Source organism: Balaenoptera ricei, chromosome 15, assembly GCF_028023285.1.
Source record: "Balaenoptera ricei isolate mBalRic1 chromosome 15, mBalRic1.hap2, whole genome shotgun sequence".
Lineage (NCBI taxonomy): Eukaryota > Metazoa > Chordata > Mammalia > Artiodactyla > Balaenopteridae > Balaenoptera > Balaenoptera ricei.
This window is the reverse complement of record NC_082653.1, coordinates 52,567,727-52,595,654: the sequence shown is the minus strand read 5'-3', so window position 1 is coordinate 52,595,654 and position 27,928 is coordinate 52,567,727. Positions and strand designations below refer to the sequence as shown.

The 27,928-nt window shown below is 54.7% G+C and overlaps 1 protein-coding gene across 12 annotated transcripts; it reads right to left on the bottom strand.

Moving 5' to 3' along the window:
- Positions 1-62: 62 nt before the first annotated feature.
- On the bottom strand, positions 63-27,194 carry TBC1D24 (TBC1 domain family member 24). Of its 12 annotated transcripts, XR_009497512.1 has the most exons (12): positions 27,106-27,176; positions 16,210-16,251; positions 14,077-14,181; positions 12,373-12,481; positions 9,744-10,823; positions 8,526-8,684; positions 7,301-7,364; positions 6,140-6,235; positions 5,621-5,843; positions 5,016-5,175; positions 485-626; positions 63-372 (listed from the first exon to the last, which is right to left on the bottom strand). XR_009497512.1 is itself a non-coding variant. In XM_059896321.1 (11 exons), the coding sequence occupies exons 5-10, from the start codon at positions 10,706-10,708 to the stop codon at positions 5,021-5,023; spliced, it is 1,662 nt and encodes a 553-aa protein (XP_059752304.1). In that variant the 5' UTR covers positions 10,709-10,823; positions 12,373-12,481; positions 14,077-14,181; positions 16,210-16,251; positions 27,106-27,176; the 3' UTR covers positions 63-626; positions 5,016-5,020. The 12 variants fall into 12 exon arrangements, 11 of the variants coding, with proteins under 11 accessions (XP_059752304.1, XP_059752307.1, XP_059752306.1 ...); XM_059896321.1 differs by having other exon boundaries at positions 63-626; XM_059896323.1 differs by lacking the exon at positions 63-372 and having other exon boundaries at positions 569-626; positions 5,005-5,175.
- Between the last annotated feature and the right edge of the window lie 734 nt (positions 27,195-27,928).

The following is a 27,928-nucleotide window of genomic DNA, read 5'->3' as shown; positions in this document are numbered from 1 at the left end:
CCAACTAAAATGCAAGGGATTAGAAAAAACATTCATAGTGACTTCTATAAACTTCCAGATAGAATATGCTTATTTTGAATGAGCATGACTTTTTTGACACTGAGTTTTACACGGACAGGGATCCTTGCAATTCTGGACGGAGAAGTTTGGGCGACATTTTCTGATGGCCATTCCTCATGTTTACGGAGCACGTCCACATGCCGGGCGCCGTGAACAACAGTAGACAAAATCCATCAGGGGAAGACTTGGTTGGCACCAGAGGCAGCAGAGGATCTATCTCTGGAATGAAGAAACTTCTCCCCGTTGATCATGATCAGCTAATGCAGTCCCTCAAATTCATGTCCAGTGGTTCCTTCAGGAATTCCCATCCCACTGAAACATTTTCACATCAAATACTTCACAGTGATGTTGATCCATTTGTTCTCATTCATTTTATTTAGAACTCAAAATTAACACTGACCAAACATATCACTAAATCACTTACTTTTCCAAAGTTAGATTTTGCTTCAAAGTTACACATTCGCTCACTACACGTATTTCCACAGGGTCCTCAGAATTTTTTTTTACATTCATTTAAATGCTCCAAAGTGTCAGTCCAGTAATCCATTTTTCAGCCAATAACCATCCTAGACAAGAACAAGAAGGTAAAATTATTCACACAGCTCTTCTCTTCGATCTTTAGCTTGTAAACTTTTGACAAAACGTGTTCTTTGCCAGTCAACGCACTTCAGGGTGAAATAGAACAGGGGTTTGCTCCTGTATCTTTGTGTGAAGATAAAAACAGGGGCGGGGATAGTTTGGATTGAGCTAGCTTCACCACATTGTCAACCATATCACTGGACAAGATCAGACCTGCAGGCTCCCTGCAACCAGGGGCGCATCTAATGGGGAACCTAACTGAGCAGCCACACCTGGGCTTTAGCGGTCTAAGGCGGAAGCTTTTGTTAGTTGGCGTGTCCCATGTCACATCATGGGTCAGTGTCTGTGTGAGTGTGTCCACTGACTTTGCTTCCTTGGTCGCCAAGTGCAGTGTTGATAAATTCCACGCGGTCGGGTGAAATGAGTGGGTCTGCACACGTGGGAGGCATTTCAGCTCCAGACATGAGTCACATGACACTGCACCTAACTTCGAGCAGTCTGACACGTATATAACGAAGATCATAAATTCTTTGTTTTACAACAGGTTATTTTTAAACATGCAAACGCTTTTCTTTCTGCCTAACTTGACATCGTAGGGTGAAGCACCTGCGAGGTGTGCCTGGCACTCCTGCCTCATTTGGCGACTTCTCTGTGCAAACATGACAGTTGGGGGAGGACTGTTGAGATATAGGAATACATATTTGATGCAGTCGCTGTACGGCCTAATTATGGCAATTTTTTTTTGACTGGTGTTAGTCATGTGAACTTGATGACATTCAGGATTCAATTAAAATGTGGGGAAGTAAACAGTTATAAAAATTAAATCTGTTCCTGGAACAAAAACAACTATAGAAAAACTGAGGGAATCTAAACACAGACTGTAGTTTAAGTTTCCAGCATCGTACTAATGGTCATTTCTTAGGTTTGATAAACACGCACTGTTAACACTGAGGGAGGGTGGGGAGGGGTTGTGGGAGCCCTATACCATCTGTGAAACTCTTCTGTAAATCAAAAATTATTTCAAAATGAAGTGACAAAAACTGAATCTACTAAACATAAAATATGTAAGGAGACTATTACAAAGGCTCTGTGGCTTCAGGAAATAGATAAAAGAAATCTGAAGGTCTTGTGAAATCTTCAGAATTTTCTAAAACAAGTTGCCCTGAAAACCTGAAAAAAATAATAAGCATGGAACTTATAAAAATAGGAAAAATTGAAATACTTATTTTTTTAAATTTTATTTATTTATTTATGGCTGCATTGGGTCTTCATTGTTGCTATGTGCAGGCTTTCTCTAGTTGTGGCGAGCGGGGGCTACTCTTCGTGGCGGTGCGCGGGCTTCTCATTGTGGTTGCTTCTCTTGTTGTGGAGCACGGGCTCTAGGCACGCGGGCTTCGGTAGTTGTGGCACACAGGCTCAGTAGCTGTGGCTCGCGGGCCCTAGAGCGCAGGCTCAGTAGTTGTGGCGCACGGGCTTAGTTGCTCCGCGGCATGTGGGATCTTCCCGGACCAGGGCTTGAACCCGTGTCCCCTGCATTGGCAGGTGGATTCTTAACCACTGTGCCACCAGGGAAGTCCAAAATACTTATTTTAATTCAATAATTAAAACTGAAAAACTCATAAAGTACAAATGACTTACTCTTGTATTACAAATTATTTTTGAAAAACTGATCTTCTAAAGCCTTAAATGCATACAGTCCACTTTGATAATGAACTGGTTTAATCTATGTTCAATTTTTTGTTTTTCTTTTTCTTTTTAAAATTTTTTAAAATTAATTAATTTTTGGCTGTGTTGGGTCTTCGTTGCTGCGCGTGGGCTTTCTGCAGTTGCGGTGAGCGGGGGCTACTCTTCGTTGCAGTGCGTGGGCTTCTCATTGTGGTGGCTTCTCTTGTTGCGGAGCACGGGCTCTAGGTGCGCAGGCTTCAATAGTTGTGGCTTGCAGCTCTATAGCGCAGGCTCAGTAGTTGTGGCACACGGGCTTAGTTGCTCCACAGCATGTGGGATCTTCCCAGACCAGGGATCGAACCCGTGTCCCCTGCATTGGCAGGTGGATTCTGAACCACTGTGCCACCAGGGAAGTCCCTAATTTTTTGTTTTTAAAATAAATTTTCAAATGTTTCTAGAAAAACAAATAATTCATTATGCAAATCCATAAAACTTTGGCTCATTTTTAACATAAAATGCTAGTAATAATCAGGAAGAAATAATAGAGAATATTAACACCTAATATCAGATAACAAGGACAATAGTAAGAATAAAAAATAAAGATAATAACCACATACCTTTTAGTTTAGCAGAAAAGTTAGGGAGAAGATGTGAAATTCAAAGAAACTGAATATTTTGCATGCACACATGAAGATCTCATGATACAGAAATCGTGACTAATCAGCAGTCACCCTCCCTGGGCCAGACCTCTGGGGGCCCTTGGGGCAGCCACAGAGAACCCTCTGGACTTACTCACCAGAAAAAGAACACCCCAGTTCAGGAAGTTTACAGAGGGGGCCATGCAAATAGCGCTCAGGTATGCCTTCAGCTGCTTCTGAAAGGCTATGCTTTTAAAAGGCCTTTGACGTTCCCGTGATAGAACACTGACAAGCAGGAGGCTGCACCCCGTTCGGTGGCATGCCTAGGGGCGGGTAGGCCCGGGAGGTCCCCCTAATTGAAGAAACCAGACTCGGGATCCCTGGAGTTCATGTAACGAGACCGTGTTTAATGAACACCAAAGTACAGGTGAGGGCTGTGGGGGCTCGAAGACAGGGGGCAGCGAGGGCTGCAGGGTCTGGTGAGGTGGGGATAAGCTGTGACACCACCTCCCAACACCTCTCCCTTCTACAGGGATTCACACTGGCCCCTCAGAGCCTCTCAGCAGTCCTGTGGGGACAGCACAGCAGGATGACTAGCCCCATTTTACAGTTGGGGAAACTGAGTTCCAGACAGGTTCACTAGCTTGCCCAAAGCCACACAGGGTTCCCGGTCCTTCCTTCTGTATCACTTCGGCCTGGCTCGGGGGGATCTGAGTAGGTGGGCAGGGGAGGATGAGCACCCCACAGGAAGAGCAAGCAAGGTGTGGAGGACAGAGGCGTGGCATGTGGGGACATGGAGAGGCAGGACCCCCTGGCATCTGTGGCCCAGGCTGCCATGGCCTCGGCACAGCCCCTTGGGTGTCCGCTTCTCCTCTCTTTCCTCAGGGGTGTGCCCAGGCCCTCAGGACCAGCTGAGGGAGGTCATGGGGTGGGAGGGCCACTCCCTGCAGGGCTCACACAGCCCTGAGAGACACAGAGGGAGAACTAGTACCATGCAGAGGGGTGCGTCAGGAAGGTGCCTCGGGGGCAGGGAGCTGGGGAGGGCGTGTGGAGCACAATGAAGGTGAGATGGGTAGGGCTGGACAAGGCCAGCACGCCGTGCTGAGGGGTCTGGACAGGATACTGGGCCACGTCACTGCAGCGAAATGCGGCCGCCGCAAGGACTGGAGGGGAGCTAAGGAGGGCCCGAGCTGGAGAGGAGGAGGGCTGAAAAAGGTTCCAGGGGTCCAGGCTTCTCCAGGCAGGCCCCTGGAAATGCTGGCTGGTTTGAGGTCAGTCACGGAAGGCCCCTCCCTGGGCGGCCTCTTTAGGCGTGACTACACACTGAGGCCCAGCAGAAGCATCAGGCTCTGTAGAAACACAAGGATACGTACTGTCCCCTGCAGCCCTTCACCCTATTGGCCCTCGGCCCTCCCTCGGGAGGGGCCCAAAGCCCTGCACACAGCCTGCCCTCCCTGCCTTCACCCTGCCGTTCCTGTCTGAGAGGCACCCCCAGAAGGCCAGTATGGGGAGGAGGGAACTGAGTCAGAAGTTTCAGGCAGATGCTCCTGCTAAGGAATAGTCCCCAGCATGCCTGTTGTCTTCCCAAGACGGACACACCCCTAGGGAACCACCAGCAGCAGGCCTGGCAGGAGGCCGCAGGGCCTGCTTGGGAGCCATGCTCACAGGCACCAGCAGGGGGTGCCATGGACCCACACTAGAGGGGCAGGCTCCTTCTGCCTTTCCAGTCTCATCTCCCCCACCCCTCTCACCCCACAGAACCAAGGCTCAGGGGCTGCAAGACTTAAGCCCTCCAGTCTTGGGCACAGGATGCCTGCACAGAGGACAGCCAGGGCCTGAGTCCGAGGTGGAGACAGTAGCAAGTATGGGCAGGTCTGAGAAGGGCCAGGAGGGACAGGCCTGGCCAGCTGAGGTCCTGGCACCACTGCCCAGCCCAGCACCAGAGCCCAGCTGCACCCTGATGGTGCCCACGCACGTGGCGGGGTGGCGGTCTTCATTCACTGCCTCCTCCCTGAAGAAGGGGCCCAGCCACCACCCCACCCTACAGCAGCAGCTCGGTCACCGTTAGCTCACGCCTGTCACTGGGTGTCAGGGTCTTGGAAGCCCCAGGCCTCCACGGCAGCGATGAGGAAGTTCTCAGAGCAGAGGGGCTGGTTGTTGAAAGTGTCACAGTGGCCCGTGCGGCCCCGGTTCAGGTCCCCGTCGATGTAGAGCGCCTGGCCGCCCCCTCCACCTGTGGGATGCTTGGTCAGTGGCTGCCCGCTGTCCAGCGCTGCCCCCAAGGGGCTCTCCTGCTCCTGAGCATCTCCACTTGGACAGGGCAAGTCTTGGAGCCGTCCCTGCGCAGCCCTGCCAGAGGCCTCTCTAAAACCACGGGGCTGGCTTTCCACTCTGTAAAGTCCCCCGGCTCCTGGTGAGACCCTGCTAGTGAGCCCACTTCCCCAGCATGCAGCCTCAGGTCCCCACGCCTGCCCCGCATGCATGCTCCACCCCCAACAATCCCGCTGCCTTCCTCCGCCATCACAGGGGCTCTGCCTGTCCCTCAGGTGAGGTACCTACCACTTGGCTCAGCAAGGGCTGGCCCGGGGCTTCAGCCACCCACGACCCCGTACCCTCCTCCCAGGCTAAGTGACCAAGGGCAGACAGGAGCCCAGCCTGAGGTGCAGGGAGGCGCCCACCTATGATGAGGCAGTCGTTGCCCCCGGCCATGAACAAGGACTCCGTCTTGGAGGGCAGGTTGAAGTGTCGAGCAGCCAGGAACGGCGAGAGGCGGTCAGCAGGGTCTGAGGACAAAGAGCGGCAGGGCGAGGACAGAATGGTGGTAGACTCCAAGGACACAGGCTTGGTCAGCTCCGGATGTTTGATGACCACCCACTCGTAGCGCTGGACCTCGGGCTGCAGCTGAGGGCAAAAGGGCAGCATGAGGAGTTGGCATATGGCGCCCACAGGGCCCCTGCCCGCTTCCCGCCCCCCTTCCCACCCAATTCATCATCAGTGCCCTGAGTGAGGCCCCGAGTGGGGGCTGGGAGATGGCGCCGCACAGCGCAGATGAGGGCCTGCCTGCTCTCATGGAGCTCACGGTCCAATGATCACAAACCAGAAGGAGACGGGGAGGTTAGCCTGTAGGGTAACAGCTCTGATGGAAGTAAACAGGGTCACGTGAGTGGGGGTGACCTCCTGCAGGGAGGCCCACTCACCCTAAACACGAAGCATTCTCCGGTACCAAAGAAGCCCAGCTTGCCTCCAAACTTGTTTCTCTCGCTCCAGTCTGTTGACAGGTAAGCTCCACATACCTGGGGAGAAAGGCCCAGGGTGAAGCTGTGCCCTGCTTGCCTGCAAGAGCGTCCCCTCACTCAGGACCTGCTGAGAGGCCACAGTACAGTCACAGCTGGGGCTGTTGTGGTCACAGCCCCCCTCACACTTGAGGACCAGGGCTGGAGAGTAATAGGGAAAGTCAAGAGTTTGGAGGGCGTGGGGCTGGCAGTGAGCGTGCACGGGGGCTGCCTCGGCCGCCATCAGCTTACTTGGGATATTTTCATTTCCCTCTTGGGCCCTAAAGCATGGGAATAAGCTCCATATCCACACTCTGATTGTGGGCATCAGCGCCAGGGAGGCCCCTCAGATGGAAGCTTCCAGGAAGCACCCCTGCTCAAGAAACGTTTTCCAACCCTCCCATCAGCCAGCAAAGTGCTTGATTTCACCATTAGAGAGTCACTCCTTTGAGTGGCTACAGGATTTGCCCAAAGTATCTGACAATCAGAGTCATCCGCTATAACACAGATGCCCGGGCTTCTCCTGGAGAGGCAGATGCAGACTCTGGAACAGGGTGAAGAAACTGAAACTCCCACAGGTGCAGGTTTGGGAGCCATTGAACGAGGAGCCTCTATCTCATGCAGACACCCCCAGGATTGGGGCGTGTGAGCTCTGACTTTATTCTAGACATCTTAGATGCTTTCCAGATGACAGCACTGCAGAGAACAAGGCCCTGAGAACTACCTGTCAGGGGCTGGAGGCAGGTGAAGGCAGACAACTCACCTGGCGCTGGCCAACTACTGCAGGAGGAGGTGAGGCCTCACTCACTAGGCATTTCTGCAAAGCTCCTCTAAACTGCCAGGCTGTGTCAGACTGGGGGCCTGGACCCCAAGGGGAAACAGGGAGGCTCTGGGTACTAAGGGGGTCCTAGGGGAGGCTAGAGTCACCTCTCTGTAGAGGGCTCTCTGTAGAGGGGCCCTGCTCTGCACCCCTAAGCCCAGGGAGCCTGGGTAGGGGCTATCGGGGAACACCCATCCTCTCTGGGGCACAGACTCCCCAGGCTCATCAGACGCCAGGACCCCAAGCTCCCTCTGGTCCCTCCTCACCTCCTTTTGCGTGGTCTTGATGAGCAGGAGGGTGGGCTCGTGTCCTTCACACTGGAAATAGAACCTGGGGGCAGAGACCACACATGCCAGTCCTGATAGTAACAATTACACCTGCACCCCCTTCCCTGTGCCACCTCCAGCCAGCCTCTGTTGCCCCAGGCTGTCTGGGGGTGGATGGACCTGGAAACTGCTTGTCCTCCTCTCCCAGGGACCAGGCACAGTGGCTTGGATGGTAACATCTTGGCCCGGGCACTTTTCTCAGACAAGATGGAGCCCTGGCCAGGAGGCCCGCAGGCCAAGCGGTCAAAGGCCCCAGGACTCTCTGCCCTGGTGTGACACAGAGGAGAAGCTGCATGGCAGAGGGCCCCCAGCAGACAGAGCCATGTGCCAGGTGCTTCGGGGAAGCAAGAACCAGAGGAACAGGTCCCTGCTCTGGGAAAGCTCGGAACGTCCTCGGAAGCTGGGAGGAGGCCTGAGGCTGCCGCTGTGCCAGCACCAGGTGCCCAGGGGTTGGCTGGCGTCCCTGGTGGCCCTGCTTAGCCGTCCCTCAGCAGGCCTCCCACACTGCACAGAAGTGGGGGCCAGGTCAGCACAGCTCCGGTGCCTGCCGTGTGGGCTGGGCCAGCCCCGACTGCATCACCTATGACCCAAGCCAGAGCTTGGGTCAGAAGCCACCTGCCATCTGAGGCTCTAGGGGGGCGGCCACGCCTGGCAGAGTGACCCTGGGAGACAGTATGCCCTGGGGGAAGCCTGCACAGGGCCCGGCACAGCCCACAGGGCCAACGTGGACCTGGCGTGTGGACTGATGAAGCAGGGTGGAGGAGTAGTGAACCAAGGCCGGCCGCCTCAAGTTGTCCCGACAGTTCTGTAAGCTCCCGGGGGGAAACTCTGCCTCCCGCGTCATCACAACACCTACGTGGGGGCCTGGAGCTACGGCGTGTACTGTAATGACCCCTGAAGTTTGGGTGGCCTGGGAGTGAGAGATGCCCAGAAAAGGTGCTCCCAATTCTAGGGCCCCCCAGGAAGAGACACGGCCTTGTCCAGGTGCCCATGTTCGAAGGCTCATTTCCAGCCCCACCATGACCTCCCAGAAGTGGGGACAGGATGAAGAAGCTGGGCAACTCCACAGCTCACTCCACCCCTTCTGCACTGTCTGGCCCTTGGAGTCCATACCTTGGGGCCTTGGGAGGGCAGGCCCAGCATTCCCCAGCCTCCTGGGCATTACCTGGTCAGGCTGTACCCGTGCTGCAGTGAGGAGAAGAGCAAGAGGGGCTGGCAGAGGGCAAACCGCTCAGGGACCCATGACCAGATGTCTCTCATCTCCTTCACGCCGACGATCTCTGAGTGGAAGTTCTCCGCGTGAACAGCCAGGTGCACAAACTGCCTGGGGGAGTGGGAAGAGGTCAGAGCACAGCTGCGACCCCAGCCCTGGCCACGCCCCCCACCCTGAAGGTGTGCAGAGCCTCTTGTGTGAGCTCAGCCTGGAGGAAATGTCTCACCTGTTCAGCCAGGTCAGAGCCTGGTTCTAGGGGCCCTCAGGAAGAAACAGGGTGGAGCTGTCCCCCTGGAGTCCCGCTCCCACCCCGCTACACAGAGGGGAGAGTGCCTAGCCTGGGTGGGGACAAAAGCACCTTTTCTCTAAGAAACGGGGATAGAGAGTGAGTCAGCTCTGAAAGACAATGCTTCCTGGCCAGCCAAGCACCGACAGGCAGACAGACAGGGCCTGAACTTCGGCCAGGCTCTGAGGCAGCACTGCTGAAGCCAGCGCTGAGAGCCAGAGCAAGCAGACAGGCTGGAAGACAGAGGGAAGCCAGGCGTGGAGACATGGTTTCCAGACCTACCTTTTAGAAAGTGAAACACTGAAAAACAGGAGGAAGCAACAGACATGGAGACCAGGAAGAAAAATAAAACAGACAAGGAGAGGTTAGTTGCAAGTACTGATGCCCAGGATATGCCTGCCTTTGGCCTGCAAGAAAGGCCTCCACACCTAGAGTACACTCACAGCATCTGCTGCCAAGGTATCAGGACACCATGGGCCCTTGCCACGCCTGCTCCCCAGGGGCCTGTGCTCAGGGCAGGGGGCCACGCTCAGCAGCCACGAGAATGGCCAGCAAGGGAGCCCAGAGCTAGAGTGGTGGAGCAGGAGCTGCTCTAAAATGACCCAAGGAGGCCAGCCTGGCTCACTGCTGGACCTGCTGCGGCCATGGTCAGCATCCAGCTTCCATCTCAGCCATGGCCCCTGTACCCGGGGACAGGACCCTATGCCTTCTGCGCCCACAGTTGCCTCAGCAGCCTGTGGCTGTAGCCAGGAAGGCTTTCTCCTTTCCCGTGGCTTTCTATCCACACACGGATGGCTGGCTGGACAGGCTCAGGCCCCAAGCACCCAGAATGCATTCCCCCAAAACCCCGCCCCACTCGGGCCCTGATGGTAGCCCCTGCCTACCTCTTCTGCTTGACGGTGATGCCCTTCTGCTTCAGAGCTTTCTCGTTGGCCATCTGCAGGAGCTGAATCTCCTTCCGAGAAAAGAGGCGGATGGCAAACGCTTTCTCCAAAAGCTTCTCGGGAGACACAGTCTTGGCGATGTCCTTGACAAAGGTGCGGATGTCCTGCTTCACGTTGTCTGACTCCAGTGGCTGCCCAGCTCTCACCTTGTGGAAGAATTTGAGGATTGCCAGCGCCACGCGGTACAGCACCTTGTAACCCTCCACCAGGAAGACGTCAAAGACGCGAGCAAAGTAGTTGAGGGGCAGCTCCCCAAACAGCCAGCGCTGCCAGTCCGCATAGACCTGCAGGACGTCCTCTGAAACGGCCACCATCAGCTTGTGGGCTGCCTGGCAGTACTTGTTCACCAGGTCCCCGAACGTCATGCAGGAAGACTCGAAGGCCAGGAAGCTCTGGTCGATTAGCTTCTTGCTGGGGTCATTGCAGGCCAGGATGCGGCAGGCCTTCTCGAAGCACTCGGCCTCGTCAATGCTGTAGTGGAGCAGCAAGGCCACGACCGCAGGCAGCGCGGGGCAGAAGGAGACATCAGGGAACTGGTTGGCGATGCACAGCAGGATCTTACGCACGGCGCCCTCGCCCCGTGTGTTCAGGCAGTAGCTGGGCACCTGCGTGTTGTCCACAAACTCGGGCAAGGGCAAGCTACCACTGCTGTGCTTGCCCACGATCTTGCCGACAATGTCACTGTACACACTGGCATCTGGTGTGACCGTGCGGCAGGGGATGTCCCGGATCAGGCGCTGGTACACCTTCCCCCGCAGGGTGTAGCTGCGGGCCCAGTAGCCCTGGCGCGCCAGCTGCTTCAGCTCCTGCAGCTCGGTGCAGCTCAGCTCCTTGGGCCCCAGGTCCTGGATGGTGGCGTCCATCTTATCTCTGTCCACAAAGCAGTTGTAGCCCGGGGAGTCCATAGCGCAGGGCGTGCCCAGGAGGAGGCCCGGGGCTGCCAGGAGGGGGCGAAGAGCAGCTAAATCCACCAGCGATCTGTCCGAGGCTTCTCTGCTAACCTGTTTGCCGTCCCATACCCTACAGGATTAAAAACCATGCTTAGGGGGCTTCCCTGGTGGCACAGTGGTTGAGAATCTGCCTGCCAATGCAGGGGACACGGGTTCGAGCCCTGGTCTGGGAAGATCCCACATGCTGCGGAGTGACTAGGCCCGTGAGCCACAATTGCTGAGCCTACGCGTCTGGAGCCTGTGCTCCGCAACAAGAGAGGCTGCGATACTGAGAGGCCCGCGCACCGCGATGAAGAGTGGCCCCCACTTGCCGCAACTAGAGAAAGCCCTTGCACAGAAACGAAGACCCAACACAGCCATAAATAAATTAATTAATTAATTAAAAAAAAAACATGCTTAGTATGCGTGTATAAAGGTTTACATTTTTAAAAAACATGTTTTTTAGTCTTTTTTTTTAATTGTATACTTTATTTTTTAATTAATTAATTAATTAATTTTTATTTTTGGCTGTTTTGGGTCTTTGTTGCTGTGCGCGGGCTATCTCTAGTTGCAGCGAGCAGGGGCTACTCTTCGTTGCGGTGCGGGGGCTTCTCATCGTGGTGGCTTCTCTTGTTGCGGAGCACGGGCTCTAGGCACGCAGGCTTCAGTAGTTGTGGCATGTGGGCTCAGTAGCTGTGGCTCACGGGCTCTAGAGTGCAGGCTCAGTAGTTGTGGCGCACAGGCTTAGTTGCTCTGCAGCATGTGGGATCTTCCCGGACCAGGGCTCGAACCCGTGTCCCCTGCATTGGCAGGCGGATTCTTAACCACTGCACCACCAGGGAAGTCCTGTTTTAGTCTTTCTATAAAGTATCAGTAGGGTTTCCATTTAAGATAAGTGGACATTCTGAGAATTCACTACCAACTCTGGAGCATGACTTCTTTCCATGGGGCTTATGAAGATACTGGAGGAGGTCACATAGATTCTGGATCATGAGATTATGGGTTATGAGAAAGGACTTCGAGAGGCTGACTCTACTGTAAACAACTCTCTGCTCGGGGGTGGGTGGCCCACCGGGCCCCCACATTTCACCCTGCAGCCTGTGGGCCTTGTAAAAGGAGCAGCTAGTCAAGAAGACTCCATGAAGTCAACAGATGCTGCGTTTCAGTTCTCAAAGGCTTCAGGCCTTTAACCAGCCGTGTATCATGAGGAAGACACACACCTACTCTGTCCCAGGACCCCTGGCTTGGAATTTGGAGGCCAGCTCTTAACTTTCTAAAAATAACAGCTAAGTTTCAGGCAGGTATTCCAGAGAAGACTCAGTGGTGGGGAGTAGACATGAGGGCTGAGAAATAAATGGAAGGTGTCACAGCTTCAAAATTAGACATTTCTGGAACCAAATGAACCAGAAGTACTGGGGGATTTGGTGCTGTTTCTCCATTATGGGCAACTATTGAGATTCGTGCAGACATAAAAAAAAAAAAAAAAGGATAAAATGTGCTATTTGAGAGTCTCTGGCTGCATGTGGACGGCAAGACAGAAGTCTACTGTTCAGAATACCGCAATTTGACATTTGTTTTTGCCAAAGGCTACTGTCCTCAACACTAAAGCACAATAGTCTGCCCATGCACCTCAGACTAACCTTTCCACCTGGGATGGTACACTGTCCGGAGTTATCACAAGGGTTTGCTTCAGTGAGTTTTGGTAAATGACCAGATCATTCCGGTTCTGCTTGCATCAAGAACATTTATCTGAAAATATAAAAAGCAAGTAACATTTTAAAAATATTGAGTGGAAAGAACTGTAATGTAAAACCTGTTATGTTCGAGAAGATGTCTTGAGAAAGCACCTTGATATGGTGGCGCTTTTTTTATTGTGTTAAAATATACCTAACAAAATTTACCATTTTAACCATTTATAAATATACAGTTCAGTAGCATTAAGTACGTTCACAATGCTGTGCAACCATCGCCACCATCCATCTCTGGAACTTTTTCATCTTCCCAAATGGAAACTCTGCATCCTTTAAACACCAGCTCCTCATCCCCTGGTCCCCAGCTTGTTAACCACCATTCTACTTCCTATGAATTTGACCACTCTAGGGACCTCATATTAGTGGAATCATACAATATTTGTCCTTTTGTGTCTGGCTTATTTCACTGATCATAATGTCCTCAAGGTTCATCTATGTTTATAGCATGTATGAGAATATATTTTTTGAATTTAAGACTATTATTTAGAGCAGTTTTAGGTTCACAGCTAGAGAGGATGGTACAGAGATTTCCCCACATACCCTCTGCCCCCACACATGCACAGCCTCCCTGTTATCAACCTTCCCCACTAGATGGTACATTTGTTACAATCGATGAGCTTAAACTGACACATCACCCAAATCTATAGATTAATGAGGATTCATTCTTGGTGTTGTACATACTATGAGTTTGGACAAATATAAAATGACATGTATCCTTATTATAGTATCATAAAATGTATTTTCACTGCCCTAAAAATCCTGTGCTCCACCTATTCATCCCTGCTCCCTGCAACATCAGAATTTCATTCCTCTTTATGGCTAATAATATTCCATTGTATGGACAGACACATTTTGTTTATCCATTCATCTGTCGATGGACATTTGGGTTGTTTCTACCTTTTGGCTGTTATGAATAATTCTGCTGTGAACACAGCTGTACAAGTATCTGTTCAAGTCCCTGGATATATATCCATTGATACTGTTTTTATAGAAACTTTCCCACAGAAATAAGGTCTTGTGACAACATCCACTTAACACGTCCCACTGGAAAAACCTTACCCACAGCAGGACCAGGTGCCGACAGTGATGGAACTTTCTTCCCCAGAAAAGAATCCCAAATGGCAGTTGGTTTGTTTGCTCTGTCCTGGGAGGGATGGCAGTTAGGGCTCCCCCATTTCCCCAGGTTGTGAATTACCTGTAGAGTTTACATCTTTCGTTCTAGGCTCTGAGCCCACTAGCCTCTGGAGGGACCCCAGGCCCATCCTCTTTTCTCGAATGGAACCCACTCCTCGTCAGGGTAATAAACATGTTTATAAACAGAACAAGAGCTAGGCAGGACAGTGCCAAACCTTGCTCAAGTGGCCTCAGATTCAGGTTGAATATTAAACTGGAAACTCCAAAAACGGTTGTTGCTCCTTGCAAATTCCTTCAGAAAGGACCTTCAGGGAGAAGCAGACCCACTTTTTGTTTGTTCTTTTTTGGCTGTGCCACAGTGCATGTGGGATCTTAGTTCCCCAATCAGGGATCAAACCCACGCCCCCTGCAGTGGAAGCGCAGAGTCCTAACCACTGGACCGCCAGGGAAGTCCCCCACCGTTTTATTTGCTGTAGCAAGTTGTTGCAGCCTGGGGATTCCGAGGCAAAGACAGATGCAGAAGACCCTGAAGGAGGTCCTGGATCCCTGCAGGCCTCCTCCCACCTGAAAAGACAGCATGGTGTTTGTGGAGCAAGGCAAACAAGGCTTATGATGACCTCCTTAGGCATCTATAAAGCCAGGTCTCAGGGCAGGTTTTTGTTTGGTTTGTTTTTTACATAAACACATAATCATGAAAACATCCAGTAATACAAAATTATAGAGTAAAAATATAAAGTCCTGTTTAAGTTACCCCCTCAATCCTACTCCCTCTTCTACCTAAGGTAATCACCGTTCACATCTAAGTGCATGTCCTTCAAAACCTTTTTCTTGCATTTACGTGCACACACATCCACAACCCTGTTAGATGGTTTAAGCTGGCTATTGGGAAGGGGAAGTCAGGAGATGGGAAACAGATCAAAAACACAAAGTCACTGGGCTGGACCCTCACTCACCGTATGGAGGTGAAGGTACACCCTCCCCCAGCTGTCCCACCTGCGGCTTGCAGCCATCCTGCAACACTGTCCACACCTCCAGCTCCCACTCAGAACACAAGGCCTCACCGGCTCCCCAGTCCCCTAGCTCCTGACTGAGGCGCCAGGCCCGGGAAGGAGGCCGTGCTCCCCCGTCCACGCCTGGCGGCCAGTGGTAGAGAAGGGAAGCAGGAGCTTACTCGGGAAGCGAGCCAGTTTAAAGTCAGACAGGCCAGGCTCAGAGTCCAGTTCTGCTGCTTGTTGCGCTGAACCTCTGATAAGCTGCGCCTCCTCCCCGAACAGCTGGTGCCCGTCTCTAAAATGGAGCTGATGAATATGAGCCACTGGACAGACATTAATCCCCACACAGCACCTGTGGGTTAAGCTCTTACTCTGGGCTCGCTGGCTGGGGTGTGGGTGACACCCCGCACACAGGCACGTCCCACTCTCTCCCACTCCCCCTTGCCCTGCGGCAGCCCAGGGCAAGCGGCCACTCTTCTCGGCCAGCGGGGCCCTGGCGGCAGGTGCCCTGGGAAACCACTTTCCCTCAGCCTCAGGAAGGGGAGGGAGGGAGTGAATTCTAATCACAAACACTGCACTCACCTTAAGCACCGCCCCCCCCCCCCAGTCTCAAGTTCACTGCAGAAGAAGGGGGTGGGGGCAGGGCTGGCTCCAGGGTGGCACCTCTCCATCAGCCCTGTGGGAGGAGGCTGGCCCCAGCTGCCTGCAGCTCCCTGAATTTAGACTGTAGGAAGGAACTTTGTGTTTTCTGTCCTTAGCTTTGGGCCTAACCTGCAACTCTGGGAAAACAGGAAAAATTCTGCTCAGCATCCTGTTAGACTCACAAGAACTGCACACAGTGACCATTTCAGATAGTGGGGACACCATGCAGTGTGTCTGGAGGGTGGCGGCTACTTCAGCTAGGGTTGTCAGGAGGACCGCTCCTCTCCTGAGCTGAAGTGATGAGAGGGAAGCTGCCAGAAGAGCTGAGGAGAGGTCACTCTGGACCACGAGAAGAGCGCGTGCAAAGGCCCCGAGGCAGGAAGAGGCCTGCTCCAGGAAGGGAAAGGCATCCGGTACGGCCAGGGCACAGTGAGAAAGAAGAGCGGAGACATCCATGGGCTGGATCGTGCATGGGGAGGAGCCTGGACTATAAGTGCAGTGGGAAGCAGGGAGGGTATGTGATCCAACGGAGGGGTTTAAAAGCTGACTGCTGTGAGGATTAACTGAGCCTGTTTATAGAAGGCACTCAGCCCGGCCTGGCTCAGCAGGGCAGCTCAGAAGTCCTGAGAGCCTCTCGTGGTTACTGCTCCTTGGGCACTGGCTTGGCACTGGCTCAGGGACGTCTGGGGAGTGATGGGGTCAGGCAGGTCAATGCCAATGCCCGATCAGTCCTGTGGTGAGGCCGAACCGTGCCCCTCCTTAAGGGGGCAGTGCAGCCACAGGAGGCTGCTGCCAAGGTTCTCCCACGGGCCCGAGAAGGCCCCTGCTCTCTTCGGGATGGTCCCTCCGAATGGCCTCTTCGAGGGCCCTTCTTCCCCTTCCCTGCCTGTGCTACTGCTTCCCCACCCGGAAGCCCCTTCCAGTCACCGTCATGTCCCTTTACTCACAAATACTATACCTGTTTTGAGAGTTCAGGCTGCCTAATGGAACGCAAGTATTCCTTAAAAAGAAAAAATAAAAACGTTAAGTGGAACTAAGTGACCTCTATTTAGGGGTGTTAGGGGGCCCCTTCAGCAGCTCTAGGACTGCAGTCCCATGGGCCCTGGGCCAGGAAGCTTTTCTGAGGAGGTGAGTTCCTGTGAGATGACGCTTTGGCTGGGAACACCCCATGGGAGGTCAAATAAACCCGAACTCTGCCCTCCTTGGTGAACCCCCTAAGTGTGCCCACAGGAAGAGGGAGGCGGCCAGTGGGGTGGGAGGAGCCCCCCACCCCGTACCTGCCACTTCTGCCTCCAGAGTGACCCCACAAGTGTCCTCGACCCCTCTCCCATCTCAGGAGCGCAGGTCACCCAGGAGGGCCAGCCCCACTGCACTCTCTCCTCAGCCAGTTGAGGGGTGGCTTCTTTTTTTTTTTTTAAATAAATTTATTTATTTATTTATTTACTTATTTTTGGCTGTGTTGGGTCTTCACTGCTGCGCGCAGGCTTTCTCTAGTTGTGGCGAGCGGGGGCTATGCTTTGTTGCAGTGCACGGGCTTCTCATTGCAGTGGTTTCTCTTTGTTGCAAAGCATGGGCCCTAGAGTGCACGGGCTTCAGTAGTTGTGGCACGTGGGCTCAGTAGTTGTGGCTCGTGGGCTCAGTAGTTGTGGCTCGTGGGCTCTAGAACACAGGCTCAGTAGTTGTGGCGCACGGGCTTAGTTGTTCCGTGGCATGTGGGATCTTCCCGGACCAGGGCTCGAACCCGTGTCCCTTGCATTGGCAGGCGGATTCTTAAACACCGCCACCAGGGAAGTCCGAGGGCTGGCTTCTTAATGCCACACTGCTATCCCAAAGCACCACCCATGGTCTGATGAGTCACAAGACCTCTGCCTTTCTTACCTTTTTAGTGGGGAACATGATTTTCCCAAACAGCTGGATTTGAAAAAAACTCTCTTGCATGTGACAGACCCCCCCACATTAAGCCTGGGTGATCCCATCTTAACCACCCGACAACACTGGGCACTATGCCTTCCTTACAGGCTGCCTCTCCCAGAGGGCCCAGCACCCCATCATGCCTCCCCTTGACTCAAACTTTGATTCATTTAACAAACTTCTACGAAGTTCCTTTTCTGGGCAGGGCACCGGGGATACGAGGGTAAAAGACAGCTCTCGAGGAGACCAGTGGTCACGGCATCCACAGTGAGACTACAAGAGCCCAGGCGGGGCACTGGCAGACCACCAAGGCAGGCGCTGACTCGGTGTGAGTGCCACAGAGGGGGCAATGGTACCTGAGTGTACAAAGGCGGGGGTGGGGACAAATGCATGAGGGAGAGCACGGCAAACTGGGGAGCCTCAGAGAGATGGTAGGGAGTGGCCGGAGGTGGGATACGAGGGGCTGATGGCCTTCTGTGCCAGCTGCACTAGAAGACCGGACATCATCCCCACACAAGAGGGAGCAGGAGGAGAAGAGCTGAAGCAGAAGGTGACATATCAGATCTGCATTTTAGAAAAAACCCCTGGTGGCCGAGGAGGAAGGAGGGCAGAGTCCAGAAACGGAGGCAGGAGGAGGGCTGGGCTGGGCTGAGCCGGCCAGGGAGGATGCAGAAGATGGGGTGGATTCCACCAGATGTGGTGACCTGTTCGGGGTGGGGGGCAAAGACCCAAGCAAAGAACAGAGAATTCTGGCCCAGGGGTGGGGTTTTGGTGGGGCAGAGGAAGTGCTCCATTTTAAAGTGCCTGTTATGACACAGATGCCTCTCAGGCAAATGCCAGAGCAGCTCAGGTGAGGCAGAACCCTGGGCTGCTGTGCTGAGGTCCTGCCCAGACACCCAGCCCTCAGCCCTGACACCTACACTGGCTCCTGGACTCCTGTGTCACCCAGTGGGCCTCATGGATGGCCCCTCCACACACCCGGAGGCCACCAAAGAGCCAACTGTGGCCCAGGTGGAAAGTGGCAGCCCTATGCAGAGGGAGCCTGGTGCTCCCCAGGAATCCTACCCACTCCTACTGACCCCTGCCCAGCCCAGCCTGACCACTCCCCGCCCTCCCCCTTGGCTGCAGGAATAGCTCATAGCCCAAGCAACCGGGGCTCAGCCTGGCCGGGCCTTAGTCACTGCACCACAGGACAGGGTGCTGCACGGTTGTGTCTCAGTTCTTCCCCTTCACTCTGAGCAACCCCACATCTGTTTCCTGAGAGTGAGATCAGGAAACAAAGAAAGAGGAAGGAGGCTGGTTCCAGCCCTGCCGACCGGCCAAGAATGGGGCGACAGATGGGCAGGAGGGGCAGTGAGAGGCGCTAGGTCCTGGGCCTGAGGAGTTCCATGTGACCAAGAAACGTACGCGCCTCTCAGGCAGTTTCCCCAGGGTGGAATTCAGAGCACGCGCTCTCTAGGGAGCCCCTCACCCTCAGAGACCATCGGTCCCCAGCCAGGACGCAGAATGACGAATCCTTCAAACAACTAGTGGCCCCACTCTTAGCCCTCAGGGTATGTGAGGTCTGGGGATGAGAAAGACACAGCAATTACAGGACATGGTCACTGCCTGATAAGAAGATCTCAGGGTGCCAGGCATGGAATATGGCAGCAGGACAGGGAAGAGCAGATGACCTCCTGCCTGTGGCTCTGCTTGCAGGGTATTTGGGTAGAGGAGCAGGGCGGGTGGGATAGCCTGGAAGGGAATCTGGGCTGGTGGGTAGGGTATGGCAGGTGGAGCTCTGAAGCAGAGAAGGTGGACGGAGGTGGGGGGTAGGAGTTATCCCTGAGGCCATCCACCTAGGACACCCAGAAGGGGCGGGGTGGGTGGGGCCTGGAGCAGGATGCATTCCAACCTCTCCTCAGGCTGGGACCTTCCTCTCAAGTCCAAGTCTGACTTCCTCATGAGAGGCCCAGTGCTCCCATCCATCTATAGGGAGAGGCCAGGGAAATGCCCAACCCCACTCCCAAGGATCTGCTGGAGGCCTCGGAGACACAGCGTCAAGACTCTGTCTGGAGCCCTGGGTCGAGGATACTCATCTCCCCGCCCAAGGCCTCAGCAGTAGGATGATTCCCGATTCTGCAGATGACTGGTGGTGACAGTGTCATTGATTGGGGTGACTACGGTCACCGATCCCCCACATTTACTTCCTTTGCTGCCTTGCTTTTTACTGACCTCACTCCCAACTCCCATCTCTCTTCTTGCTCTGGAACTTGGCTTGTAGCAAACAATCCCCCACCTCCTCATCCTCTCCCCTAATGCACCCTTCCTCCAGGCCAGAAAGCAGGGGGCTCTCCCTGGGACCCTGCCCCCTCTCTCCAGGGTCTCCCCAGGACGTGTCACACACTTCATTCCAGTTCTTGGCCTCCTCCCCTCAGCTGCCCTCATTGCAGGGCATTCGAGGGTCAAGCAGGCAGACCTGGCTCAAAGCTCCCCAACTTTAGAAACCTTTACATCTCTGATGCTTCATCTACACCCAGGTCAGCCCCAGAAACTCCTCCACTCAGAGGACGCATATCACAAACACCCCACTCTCTTGTAACTGTCCTGAAGCTCTTCACTGCCCTCCTCCCACTCACCATAACTCTATCTCCCTGCACCGCCAGCCCTTTGTGACTTTACTTGGCTGCTTAGCCTAGACCTGACCCTCCAAGCCTCAGCTCCACCACTCCCATGCTCCTGTCTCAGCTACCCAGAAGAAGCCCCACGAGAGGCCAGCTTGATGGCATGCCTCTCCACGCCCGCGCACCAACTGTAGAGAGAAAATCACACTGCCCTGCTCGTGGCCCTTGGAGCCACCTGGCAGCCCTCAGGGAGCCACCTGGCAGCCCTCAGCATGCCTCGCGGCACCCGCCCCTGGTCCCCACACTAGCCAACAGCTTCACATCTCCCACTCTCCTTGAGAACCCGGTGTTAGGCAAGAAGCATCCTCTCCTGTCTGACCCTGGCCCTTGATCTGCACCCCCACCCTTGGTCCTGGATCTGTTAGACAGGCCCCCAACTCCCAATCCCAGCACCCGGCACTCCCCTTGAGCTAAGCCTTTCCTCTTTCTTTCCTTCCCAGTCAAGCTCCCGGGGAGAGCAGGCTGTATGTCTCCCCCCTCGCCCTTCACGCCTGGCTGCCAGACCTAACAGACACCTTTGAGCCCTTATCTCCCTGAATCACACACAGCTGACCTCACTGCTCTCAGCTCTCCTCTCCCCAGGCCTCCAGAAACCCCTTCTGTCTGTCTCCTTGCCTCTCTGGCTGCTGCTGCTCCTGTTCCTGTCCCTCAAATGTCTCCTTTGCAGAAATCCATCTTCTTTTCAGCCAAGAATTCTCAGGTCCCATACCTCCAACTGCTTTCCTGAAGTCTCCCCACCTTCACACACTCTGTGTGACTCCAACACAGCTCAGCTGACTCCCAACCCACTCTGCCCCACTCTCCACCTGAAACCCTTTCCCGCCCACCGCCCCACCCCCCCTCCTTTCAGGATTTGGCCCTACCTGCCCTCCAGGTAGGGCAGCTTCAGGAGTCTTGACAGTGGGAAGGGGGAAAGGCAGGACACACCTGTTCTTTCTCCTCTCGGGCCAGTCTGCTTCAAGCCTCGGCCCATAATGCCCCCTCCTTCACCAGCCCTTCTAGACTCCTGACCTCACAGGCAGGACTGAGGGCGACCTCCCCACACTCCACCCCTCCTTGTCCAGGTCTGTTTGAACTTGGCAGGCCTCTGTGATGAGCTGCTTATGAGTCAAGCTCTTCTACTCTACTGTGACTTTGAGCCCAGGTGTCTCACACTATATACTCAGTGTACCCATGAAGGAGGAAGCAAGAGAAGGAAACAAATGGAGACTCAGGAAAATCCCAAACCACTTGGGCCCAAGAGGGAAATTTAACTCTAAATAACAGGGGCCATTTGCCAACTTGTTTGTTCTAGGCGTGTGTCCTTCCCAGCAGACATCTTCACATGATGAGAAGGCAGGCTGGGCTCCGCCTCAGCCCTGAAGCAGCACTGGGATTTTTCAAATGCTAATGGCAACTGGCATTCCACAGTGACTGCCAGGCTGCCAGTTACCGGGAACCTGATAGTGGGCCCTTTGCTGATGGCACATAATGGAGAGCATGTGCCAGGTATAAAGGGGCGTAACCATTAAGGAGGCGTTAGTCACAGCACCGCAGTCCAGTTGGCTGGCCCATCTGCTGCCGCCGGTCAGAAGTTCAAATGCAGGTCTTACCAGTGGCAACTGAGCCTATGGATGGGACCCGAGCAGGGCAGAGTCCTAACCGTATTAGCCACTTGAAAGGTTTTCTGCAGGGACTCGGGGACTTCCCTGGCGGTCTAGTGGTTAAGACTTGGCACTGGGACTTCCCTGGTAGCGCAGTGGGTAAGAATCCGCCTGCCAACGCAGGGGACATGAGTTCGATCCTTGGTCCGGGAAGGTCCCACATGCCACAGAGCAGCTAAGCCTGTGCGCCACAACTACTGAGCCCATGCACTGCAACTACTGAAGCCCGCGTGCTCTAGGGCCCGAGTGCTGCAACTACTGAAGCCCGTGCCTAGAGCCTGTGCTCTGCAACAAAGAGAAGCCACTGCAATGAGAAGCCTGTGCACCACAATGAGGAGCAGCCCCCGCTCACCGCTGGTTTGGTCCACCCACAAGCAGGGACTGGGGTTGCAAGGGGGCTCTGCTAATTCAAGATCTTTATCTTCTGAGTTCAAAAGGTCCTCCCAACAGCAGGTCTGGGAAAACAGCCCCCAAGGGCATAGGAGAAACCAACTAGCTGCACAAAATGAGAAGCAGAGGGAGAAAACGCAGCTGTCAGAAGCTAGAATTTTGACTGGTCTGAATTCTGAGCAAGGTGCCTGTGATAGGTGTGCCTCGGAAGGCTGGGCACATGGCAGGCTCTCAGCAAGTATCTTTAGGCCTGACAACAGAGCTGGGCTGCGAGGGAATCTTGCAGGTTTAATCATTTTAGTAGGCATTCAAGATACTTCCTGAACACCAGTGTATCAAGTGCTGGAATATGAAGATGCAAGGCCCAGTCCTAGCTCTCAATGAGCTTCTGGACGTGGGGACATGGTGTATTGACCATGCTAACTCAGGTGCAGATGCTATGAGAGAAAAGCACAGGGTGTCTGGGCCCCCAGCCCACAAGAAAAGAGGGGTCTGGAAGGATTCCCTAGCCAGCACCTGCCTGGCCTAGATCCTGAAGGCTGAGGAGGCCTTCGTCCAGGAAGCAGCAGAAACAGCATGCGAACAGGACAGGGCCTTGGAGAGCATAGCTGTTTGGGGCCGGTGAGTGTCATTCATGGCTCAGATTCAAAGACAGTTCTACAGCCCAGCTTCATGGGCTCTAAGAAGCCAAAGGGCCCAAGACAGAGGCCTGGGGTTCACCAGGCTGCCGAGGAAGGTCAGTGCTCCTGTGTGCTGGGAGGTGGGGAGGGGATGGCCCAGGAAGGCAGGGAAAGAAACCAGAGGCAAGTGGAGTTAATGTATACCCCTGGATCCTTTGAAGGCCCACAGGTTTAGAAAGATAGGAAGGCGGGAATGACCCTTGCTGAAAAATGAATTACAGATGATAATTAAGGAATGAGGACAAACTGATTCAAGGAAAGGCTGAAGAGACAGAAGCCAGGGAAGCTTTTGGTGGGACACAGGTAATGAGCTACATTTAGAATGCTACACAGTGGAAGGGCTTTTATTGGTAACAGAATCACCCATCGGTAATCAATTGGTACCCAATTAAAACTGTGTAACAATTAGGCGGACACAGTTTCAGGTTATGCGAAACAGGCCAAGCCATGTGTAGTGGCTTCTCAATGGCCTGTAAGAGGAGAGTGCAGGCTGGAGGGAGAAACCATGACCGCGCACACGTGACCCCTGCCAGCAGCTCCTTGGGCAATACCCAGGGGAGATGGATAAGGTCCCACGGCCAGGCAGGGGACCATAACTGCACAAGACAGAAGGAAAGCTTGTTGCACGTATCCCTAAGTGAGCAGGTTCCCTAACAGACTAAGATAACTGCTAACGACACTTATTCAGAGGCCAGGACAGCCCTGGGGGCCATGTGCCTCCTGTGGGTAAAGAGGAACTCCTTTTGCAACAGCCTTTCCTCACCCTCTCCGTGCGGCCCCTCAGCATGGGGGAAAGATTACGGAGGGGGCACTATACACTTGGCCTCTGTATTTTCAAGAGTCTTTCCGAAGTCCCACCTGCTGCTAATGCTGATGCACTACACAGAAACTGGGGTCCTGGAAGGAGAGCGACAGGACCCAGAGCATTCTGCAACCTTGGGTCTATCTCTGCGTCTGAGAAGGCCTTTTTTCAGAGATCTAATTGTGAGAACGCCCTGAGAGGACCAACCGTCGGGCTGGAGGGGAATGAGGTCCTTTGAGATGAGTGACAATCTGGAAGTTTCCCAAAAGGCAAATAAACACACATGTGACAGGAAGCCCCGGGAATCAATCATGTGATTTTGCACCTTTAGTATCTTACATTTTGCTGTTTAACCAACAAACAGGGGCTCTAGGACAGAAATAAAAAGCCCACTATCCTGCCCCCATCCCCCCAAAAGGCAAGAGATCATTATCAGATTTTTGTTACCTTATCTACTCTGGTCTACAGACATGAAACATCAGGCATCTCCAGGGTTCAGTCTTCTTTTTCTCACTCCACACCACCCCACTCCCTGGCTTCAGTGCCACACAGGAAGTAGTGCCCAGAACACTTTTGTGCTTGCTCTCCTTGGCTCCAGACCAATCTCTATCCAGGAATTCTTACCAACCCTCAGCTCAACATCTCCACACCGCAAGTCATCACCCACTCCCAGGCCTGTCCCTTCCAGCACACTCTGTGTGGCACGGCCCTACCAGCTGCCAGTCACTCAACCTTGGACTTAGGTCCCTAAGTCCTATCCCTGGTCCTGCCCATCCCCGCAGCCACCTGTCTCAAGGTCTTGCTCTCTTTTCTGTCCCCACTGCCCTTCCTTGGTGCTGGGCCTTTTGTCCCACCAGGTATATCCCCGTGTTCTGTTAACCACCCTCACTCAGTGCAGGAGTTCACCAACCCACCCTGGCCACCACTGCCTGGTCACCCATGAGGGCACAATCTGACCAGTCACTCACAAACCCGAGATCCCTTTGCAGCTCCCCACCACTCTCAGGGTAAAATGCAAACTCGGGACTGGTACTCAAGGCCTCTCCTGACTGCCGCCAGCTTAGCTCCTTAACTTCATCTCCCTCTCCTCACCCCAACCACCAGAGCTACCCACTGCCCTTCTCCCAACAGCCGGTGGGTGGGAGCTGTGTTCCTGTACTTCACACACCGTCCCTTGGCCTGGAAGTCTTGTTCCCTCATGTGGTCCTGCCACTCCCATTCGTTCTTCAAAAAAAAAAAAAAAAATTTTTTTTTTTTTTTTTTTGACCACACCGCGAGGCTTATGGGATCTTAGTTCCCGGACCAGGGATTGAACCCATGCCCTCGGCAATGAGAGCATGGAGCCTTAACCACTGGACTGCCAGGGACTCCCCGTTCTTCAAAATTTAATTTGAGCCCTTCTCAGGAGCCCCCACTAAAGGCCAGCTGGACTCCACCCCTCTGTGCCCATAGCAAGCTCCGTCTGCCTCTGTGAGAGCGCCGACCGCAGTGCCACAGTTCACTGGCCCGTCTCCTCACTGTACCCTAAGCTCTTCAAGGGCACAGGCTCACTCAACTTTGTAGCCACAGAATATGAGGCACAAGTCCTCATCATGTGAAGTATGATTTGCATAAATTTGCATTGAAAGAATCACAAAAATCATCAAATAATGAATTCAGATTGGTCCTTAGTGAAAAGCCCAAGGTGTTGTTTCTCTGATATTATCTCCATTTGGAAAGTGACACTTGAAACAGCCACTGAAACTGCTGCTTCGAGTTGAAAAGGCCTTTTTTCTTCCCTGCACAGAGTTGTCATAACAGAGAAGCTATGCTCAAACAGGTAAAACATTGAACAGGGTAAATATTAAGTGCTTTTTTATAACCTGCTTCATTGTCCTTATGTACTTCAAACCAGAAACCATCTAAAAGCAAACACTTAAATATGTCTTCTGAGATTGGCTCAGACTGTAATGAGACTTAGGCGCAACACTGCATGCCCAAGGTCACTTGGCCTGCTGGACAGTCCTGGCAGGTGTGGTCAGCGACAGCTAGCATGGCTCACCAGCAGGTGAACTTGCAAATTCAGAGGGTGAATTTTGTTATTATGAAAAACCTGCCTAGATTACTAGATTACTTTACATCCCCTGAAGGTCACCCTTCATCCAGATGAAAACCACTGCATTAGTTTTAGCACCTTGATTCATTTCAACAACGATTCAGGGAGAACCCCTGGCCCATTCCATATGAGGCAATGGGGGAGCAAAGATGAACGCGACGTGGCTCCGGCCCTGTTCATAGGAAGAGATGAGCTTCTAAACAGAGCACTGGCTACTGGATAAACACTTCTCATACAAGCTTTACCTGAGGGCTGAGAAGACTAAATGAGGACCAACCTTCAGGATAAAAGGATGCATATGTGGGGGTTGTACCACTGTCTAGAAATAGAAACTGTAAAACCTCTGCGGGATTTCTTGATCTTTTCTTACCTGGGTTTGTTTCTCCAAGCCTGTATCCCTTAAAAAGAAAAAACCAGCACACCTATCTTTAAGGCAATTAAGTAAATGTTTACAGGTGGCTACTGTGTGCTGGGGCTAGAAAGTGAAGACAGAGGGGAGCCCTCGGCCTCAAGTAGGATAAACCGCTATATCTGATGAATAATGGGATTTTTTCCCCCCGGTAATTGCCTAGATGTTCCTGCTAACCTGGGAGCAAACACACACAGAACTAAGGAAAACCACCTTCAAGTCCTTCTACTGGCCCTGGAAAGGCAGGCAAACTCCTCACTAGGAATAAGCAGCTAGGTAAAGACCTCAACACCAGCATCACAACCACAGCCACATCGGCCACCAGGCCTGTGCCTCCCAGGCACATCGCTATCCTAACAGCTGACCCGTGCCTCCGCACTGCCCAGATGGTCTTCAGACAGCCTCTGGCCTTTAGTGTCAGCCTAGCAAGTGATAATCCAGGAAGCCCACCGCTCGTCTGTTCCCTACCGAGTAAGGCCACCAGGCCACCAGCGCCCTTGCCAGAAGAGGACCTTGACCGAGTGCAGCCCATCCCCGACCTCCAGCTGTGCTTACTCAAGGCTCAGAGAGCACAGCGCCCAGGGGCCCTGTGGAAACGCTTCCGCCCCCAGCACAGCCTGGCGGACAGCTGCCGCCTGGCACAGCGGCCACCCCAGGAGGCACCCGCCAGACAGGGCTCAGAGGCTGGGTAGATACCTAGGCGGCAGGTGGGCGGCGTGTCATCCTGGGGCAACCGTAGGGCCAGAACGGGAGCAGCTGTAGGTCTTCGAAGACAGAACGTTATCAGAGAATCTGCTGCAATTTCGAGTCCACAAGAGGATTTCCTACCCCGCAGAGACCGAAAGCGCCCGAGGAAGGAGTGACACAGAGCCAGCTCTTCCCACCGCCGCCTCGCCCGGAGCCGGCCGGAGCGCCGACAGCGCCTGGTGAGGGGCGCCGGCGCGACCCCCGGGGTGGGTGTGCCGCGGGGCCGAGGTCGGCTCCGGCCCCACGTCGCGCCCTGCCCGGCGCTCGGGCCGCGGGGCAGCGCCGGCGGCGGCGGGCAGTGCCCGGCGGACGGCCGCGGGCTCCGGGCGCGCGGGCCACGGAATCGCCACCCGCGCCGCGGCCGGCCCCCGCGCCCCGCTCGGACGGAGGCCCGGCAGCCAGGCCCCCACGCCCCCTCCGTCAGCACGCCCGGGACGCGGTGACAGTCGGCCACCAGACCCCGCGGCCCCCGCGCCGGGCCGTCACGCCCCCGCCCACCCCGTCGCGCACCTACCTCCGCCCGTCGCGCTGGCCGAGAACCCACCTCCCGGCGCCGCGCCGCGCCGCTTTCTCCTCAGCTAACTGAGCTACCGAGCGTCGGCCTTTCTGCGCACGCGCGCACGCGGCCCCGCCCCCGCCGAGACGCGCCGCCGGCTGCCCACCCGCGGCGCCCGCGGGTCTCTGGGGCAGCGGGCTCCGGGCATGCGCGCTGACGCCCCGAGGCGAGGCGGCAGGAGCATGCGCCGGCTCAGCACGGGTCCCGATGTGAGGCGAGGGGGCGCGCGCGAGTGGGCGGGTGGCTGCCAGGCCCAGCTGTGGGCAAGGCTGGGGCATCGGGAGTCGGCAGGGGTGCCCGCCGGAGTCGCTGCCGCGCCGGGTTACGCGTAGACCTGGGAACGCGCGCCCGCGTGGGCACGACGTCCGGTCCCGAGCGGGTGGAGGAGGAGTGCAGGGGGGGCCTCAGGGTGGGACCTGGGTGGAGGAATCCTGAGGCCGAGGCCAAGAGAGACAGCCGGACGGAGACAAGAGACAGGGACACAACGGGGCAAAAAAGAGGCTGAACACAGCGGGAGACAGGGACACGGCCGCCCAGCCGGCAGAGACAGGACAGGCAGAGGTGACCTGCGAGACAGACGGGAACCAGAGGCCGCCGTCCTCGTTGGGGGAGGAGTCATAGCGCCCTCTGCGTGTCCTGACAGGGGGCGGGGGAGCCAGTGTCACCGAGCTCCATGGGGGTCCACAGGCGTCTGTGGTAGCCACAGTGCCTCCTGGGGAGTCAGGGCGCTCTCTGGCGGATCACAGAGTCCGGGGGCGGGTGGAGTCTCAGCGGCCCTTGG

Bases quoted from the DNA above. Each gene is read 5' to 3' on its own strand.
- TBC1D24 (XM_059896314.1), bottom strand. From the start codon at position 10,708: ATGGACTCCCCGGGCTACAACTGCTTTGTGGACAGAGATAAGATGGAC. The intron at 8,685-9,743 runs GTAGGCAGGGGC...CCACTCCCCCAG, and splicing joins ATCACCGTCAAGCAGAAGAG to GCAGTTTGTGCACCTGGCTG. The intron at 6,236-7,300 runs GTGAGGAGGGAC...CTTTCTCCCCAG, and splicing joins TCAAGACCACGCAAAAGGAG to GTATGTGGAGCTTACCTGTC.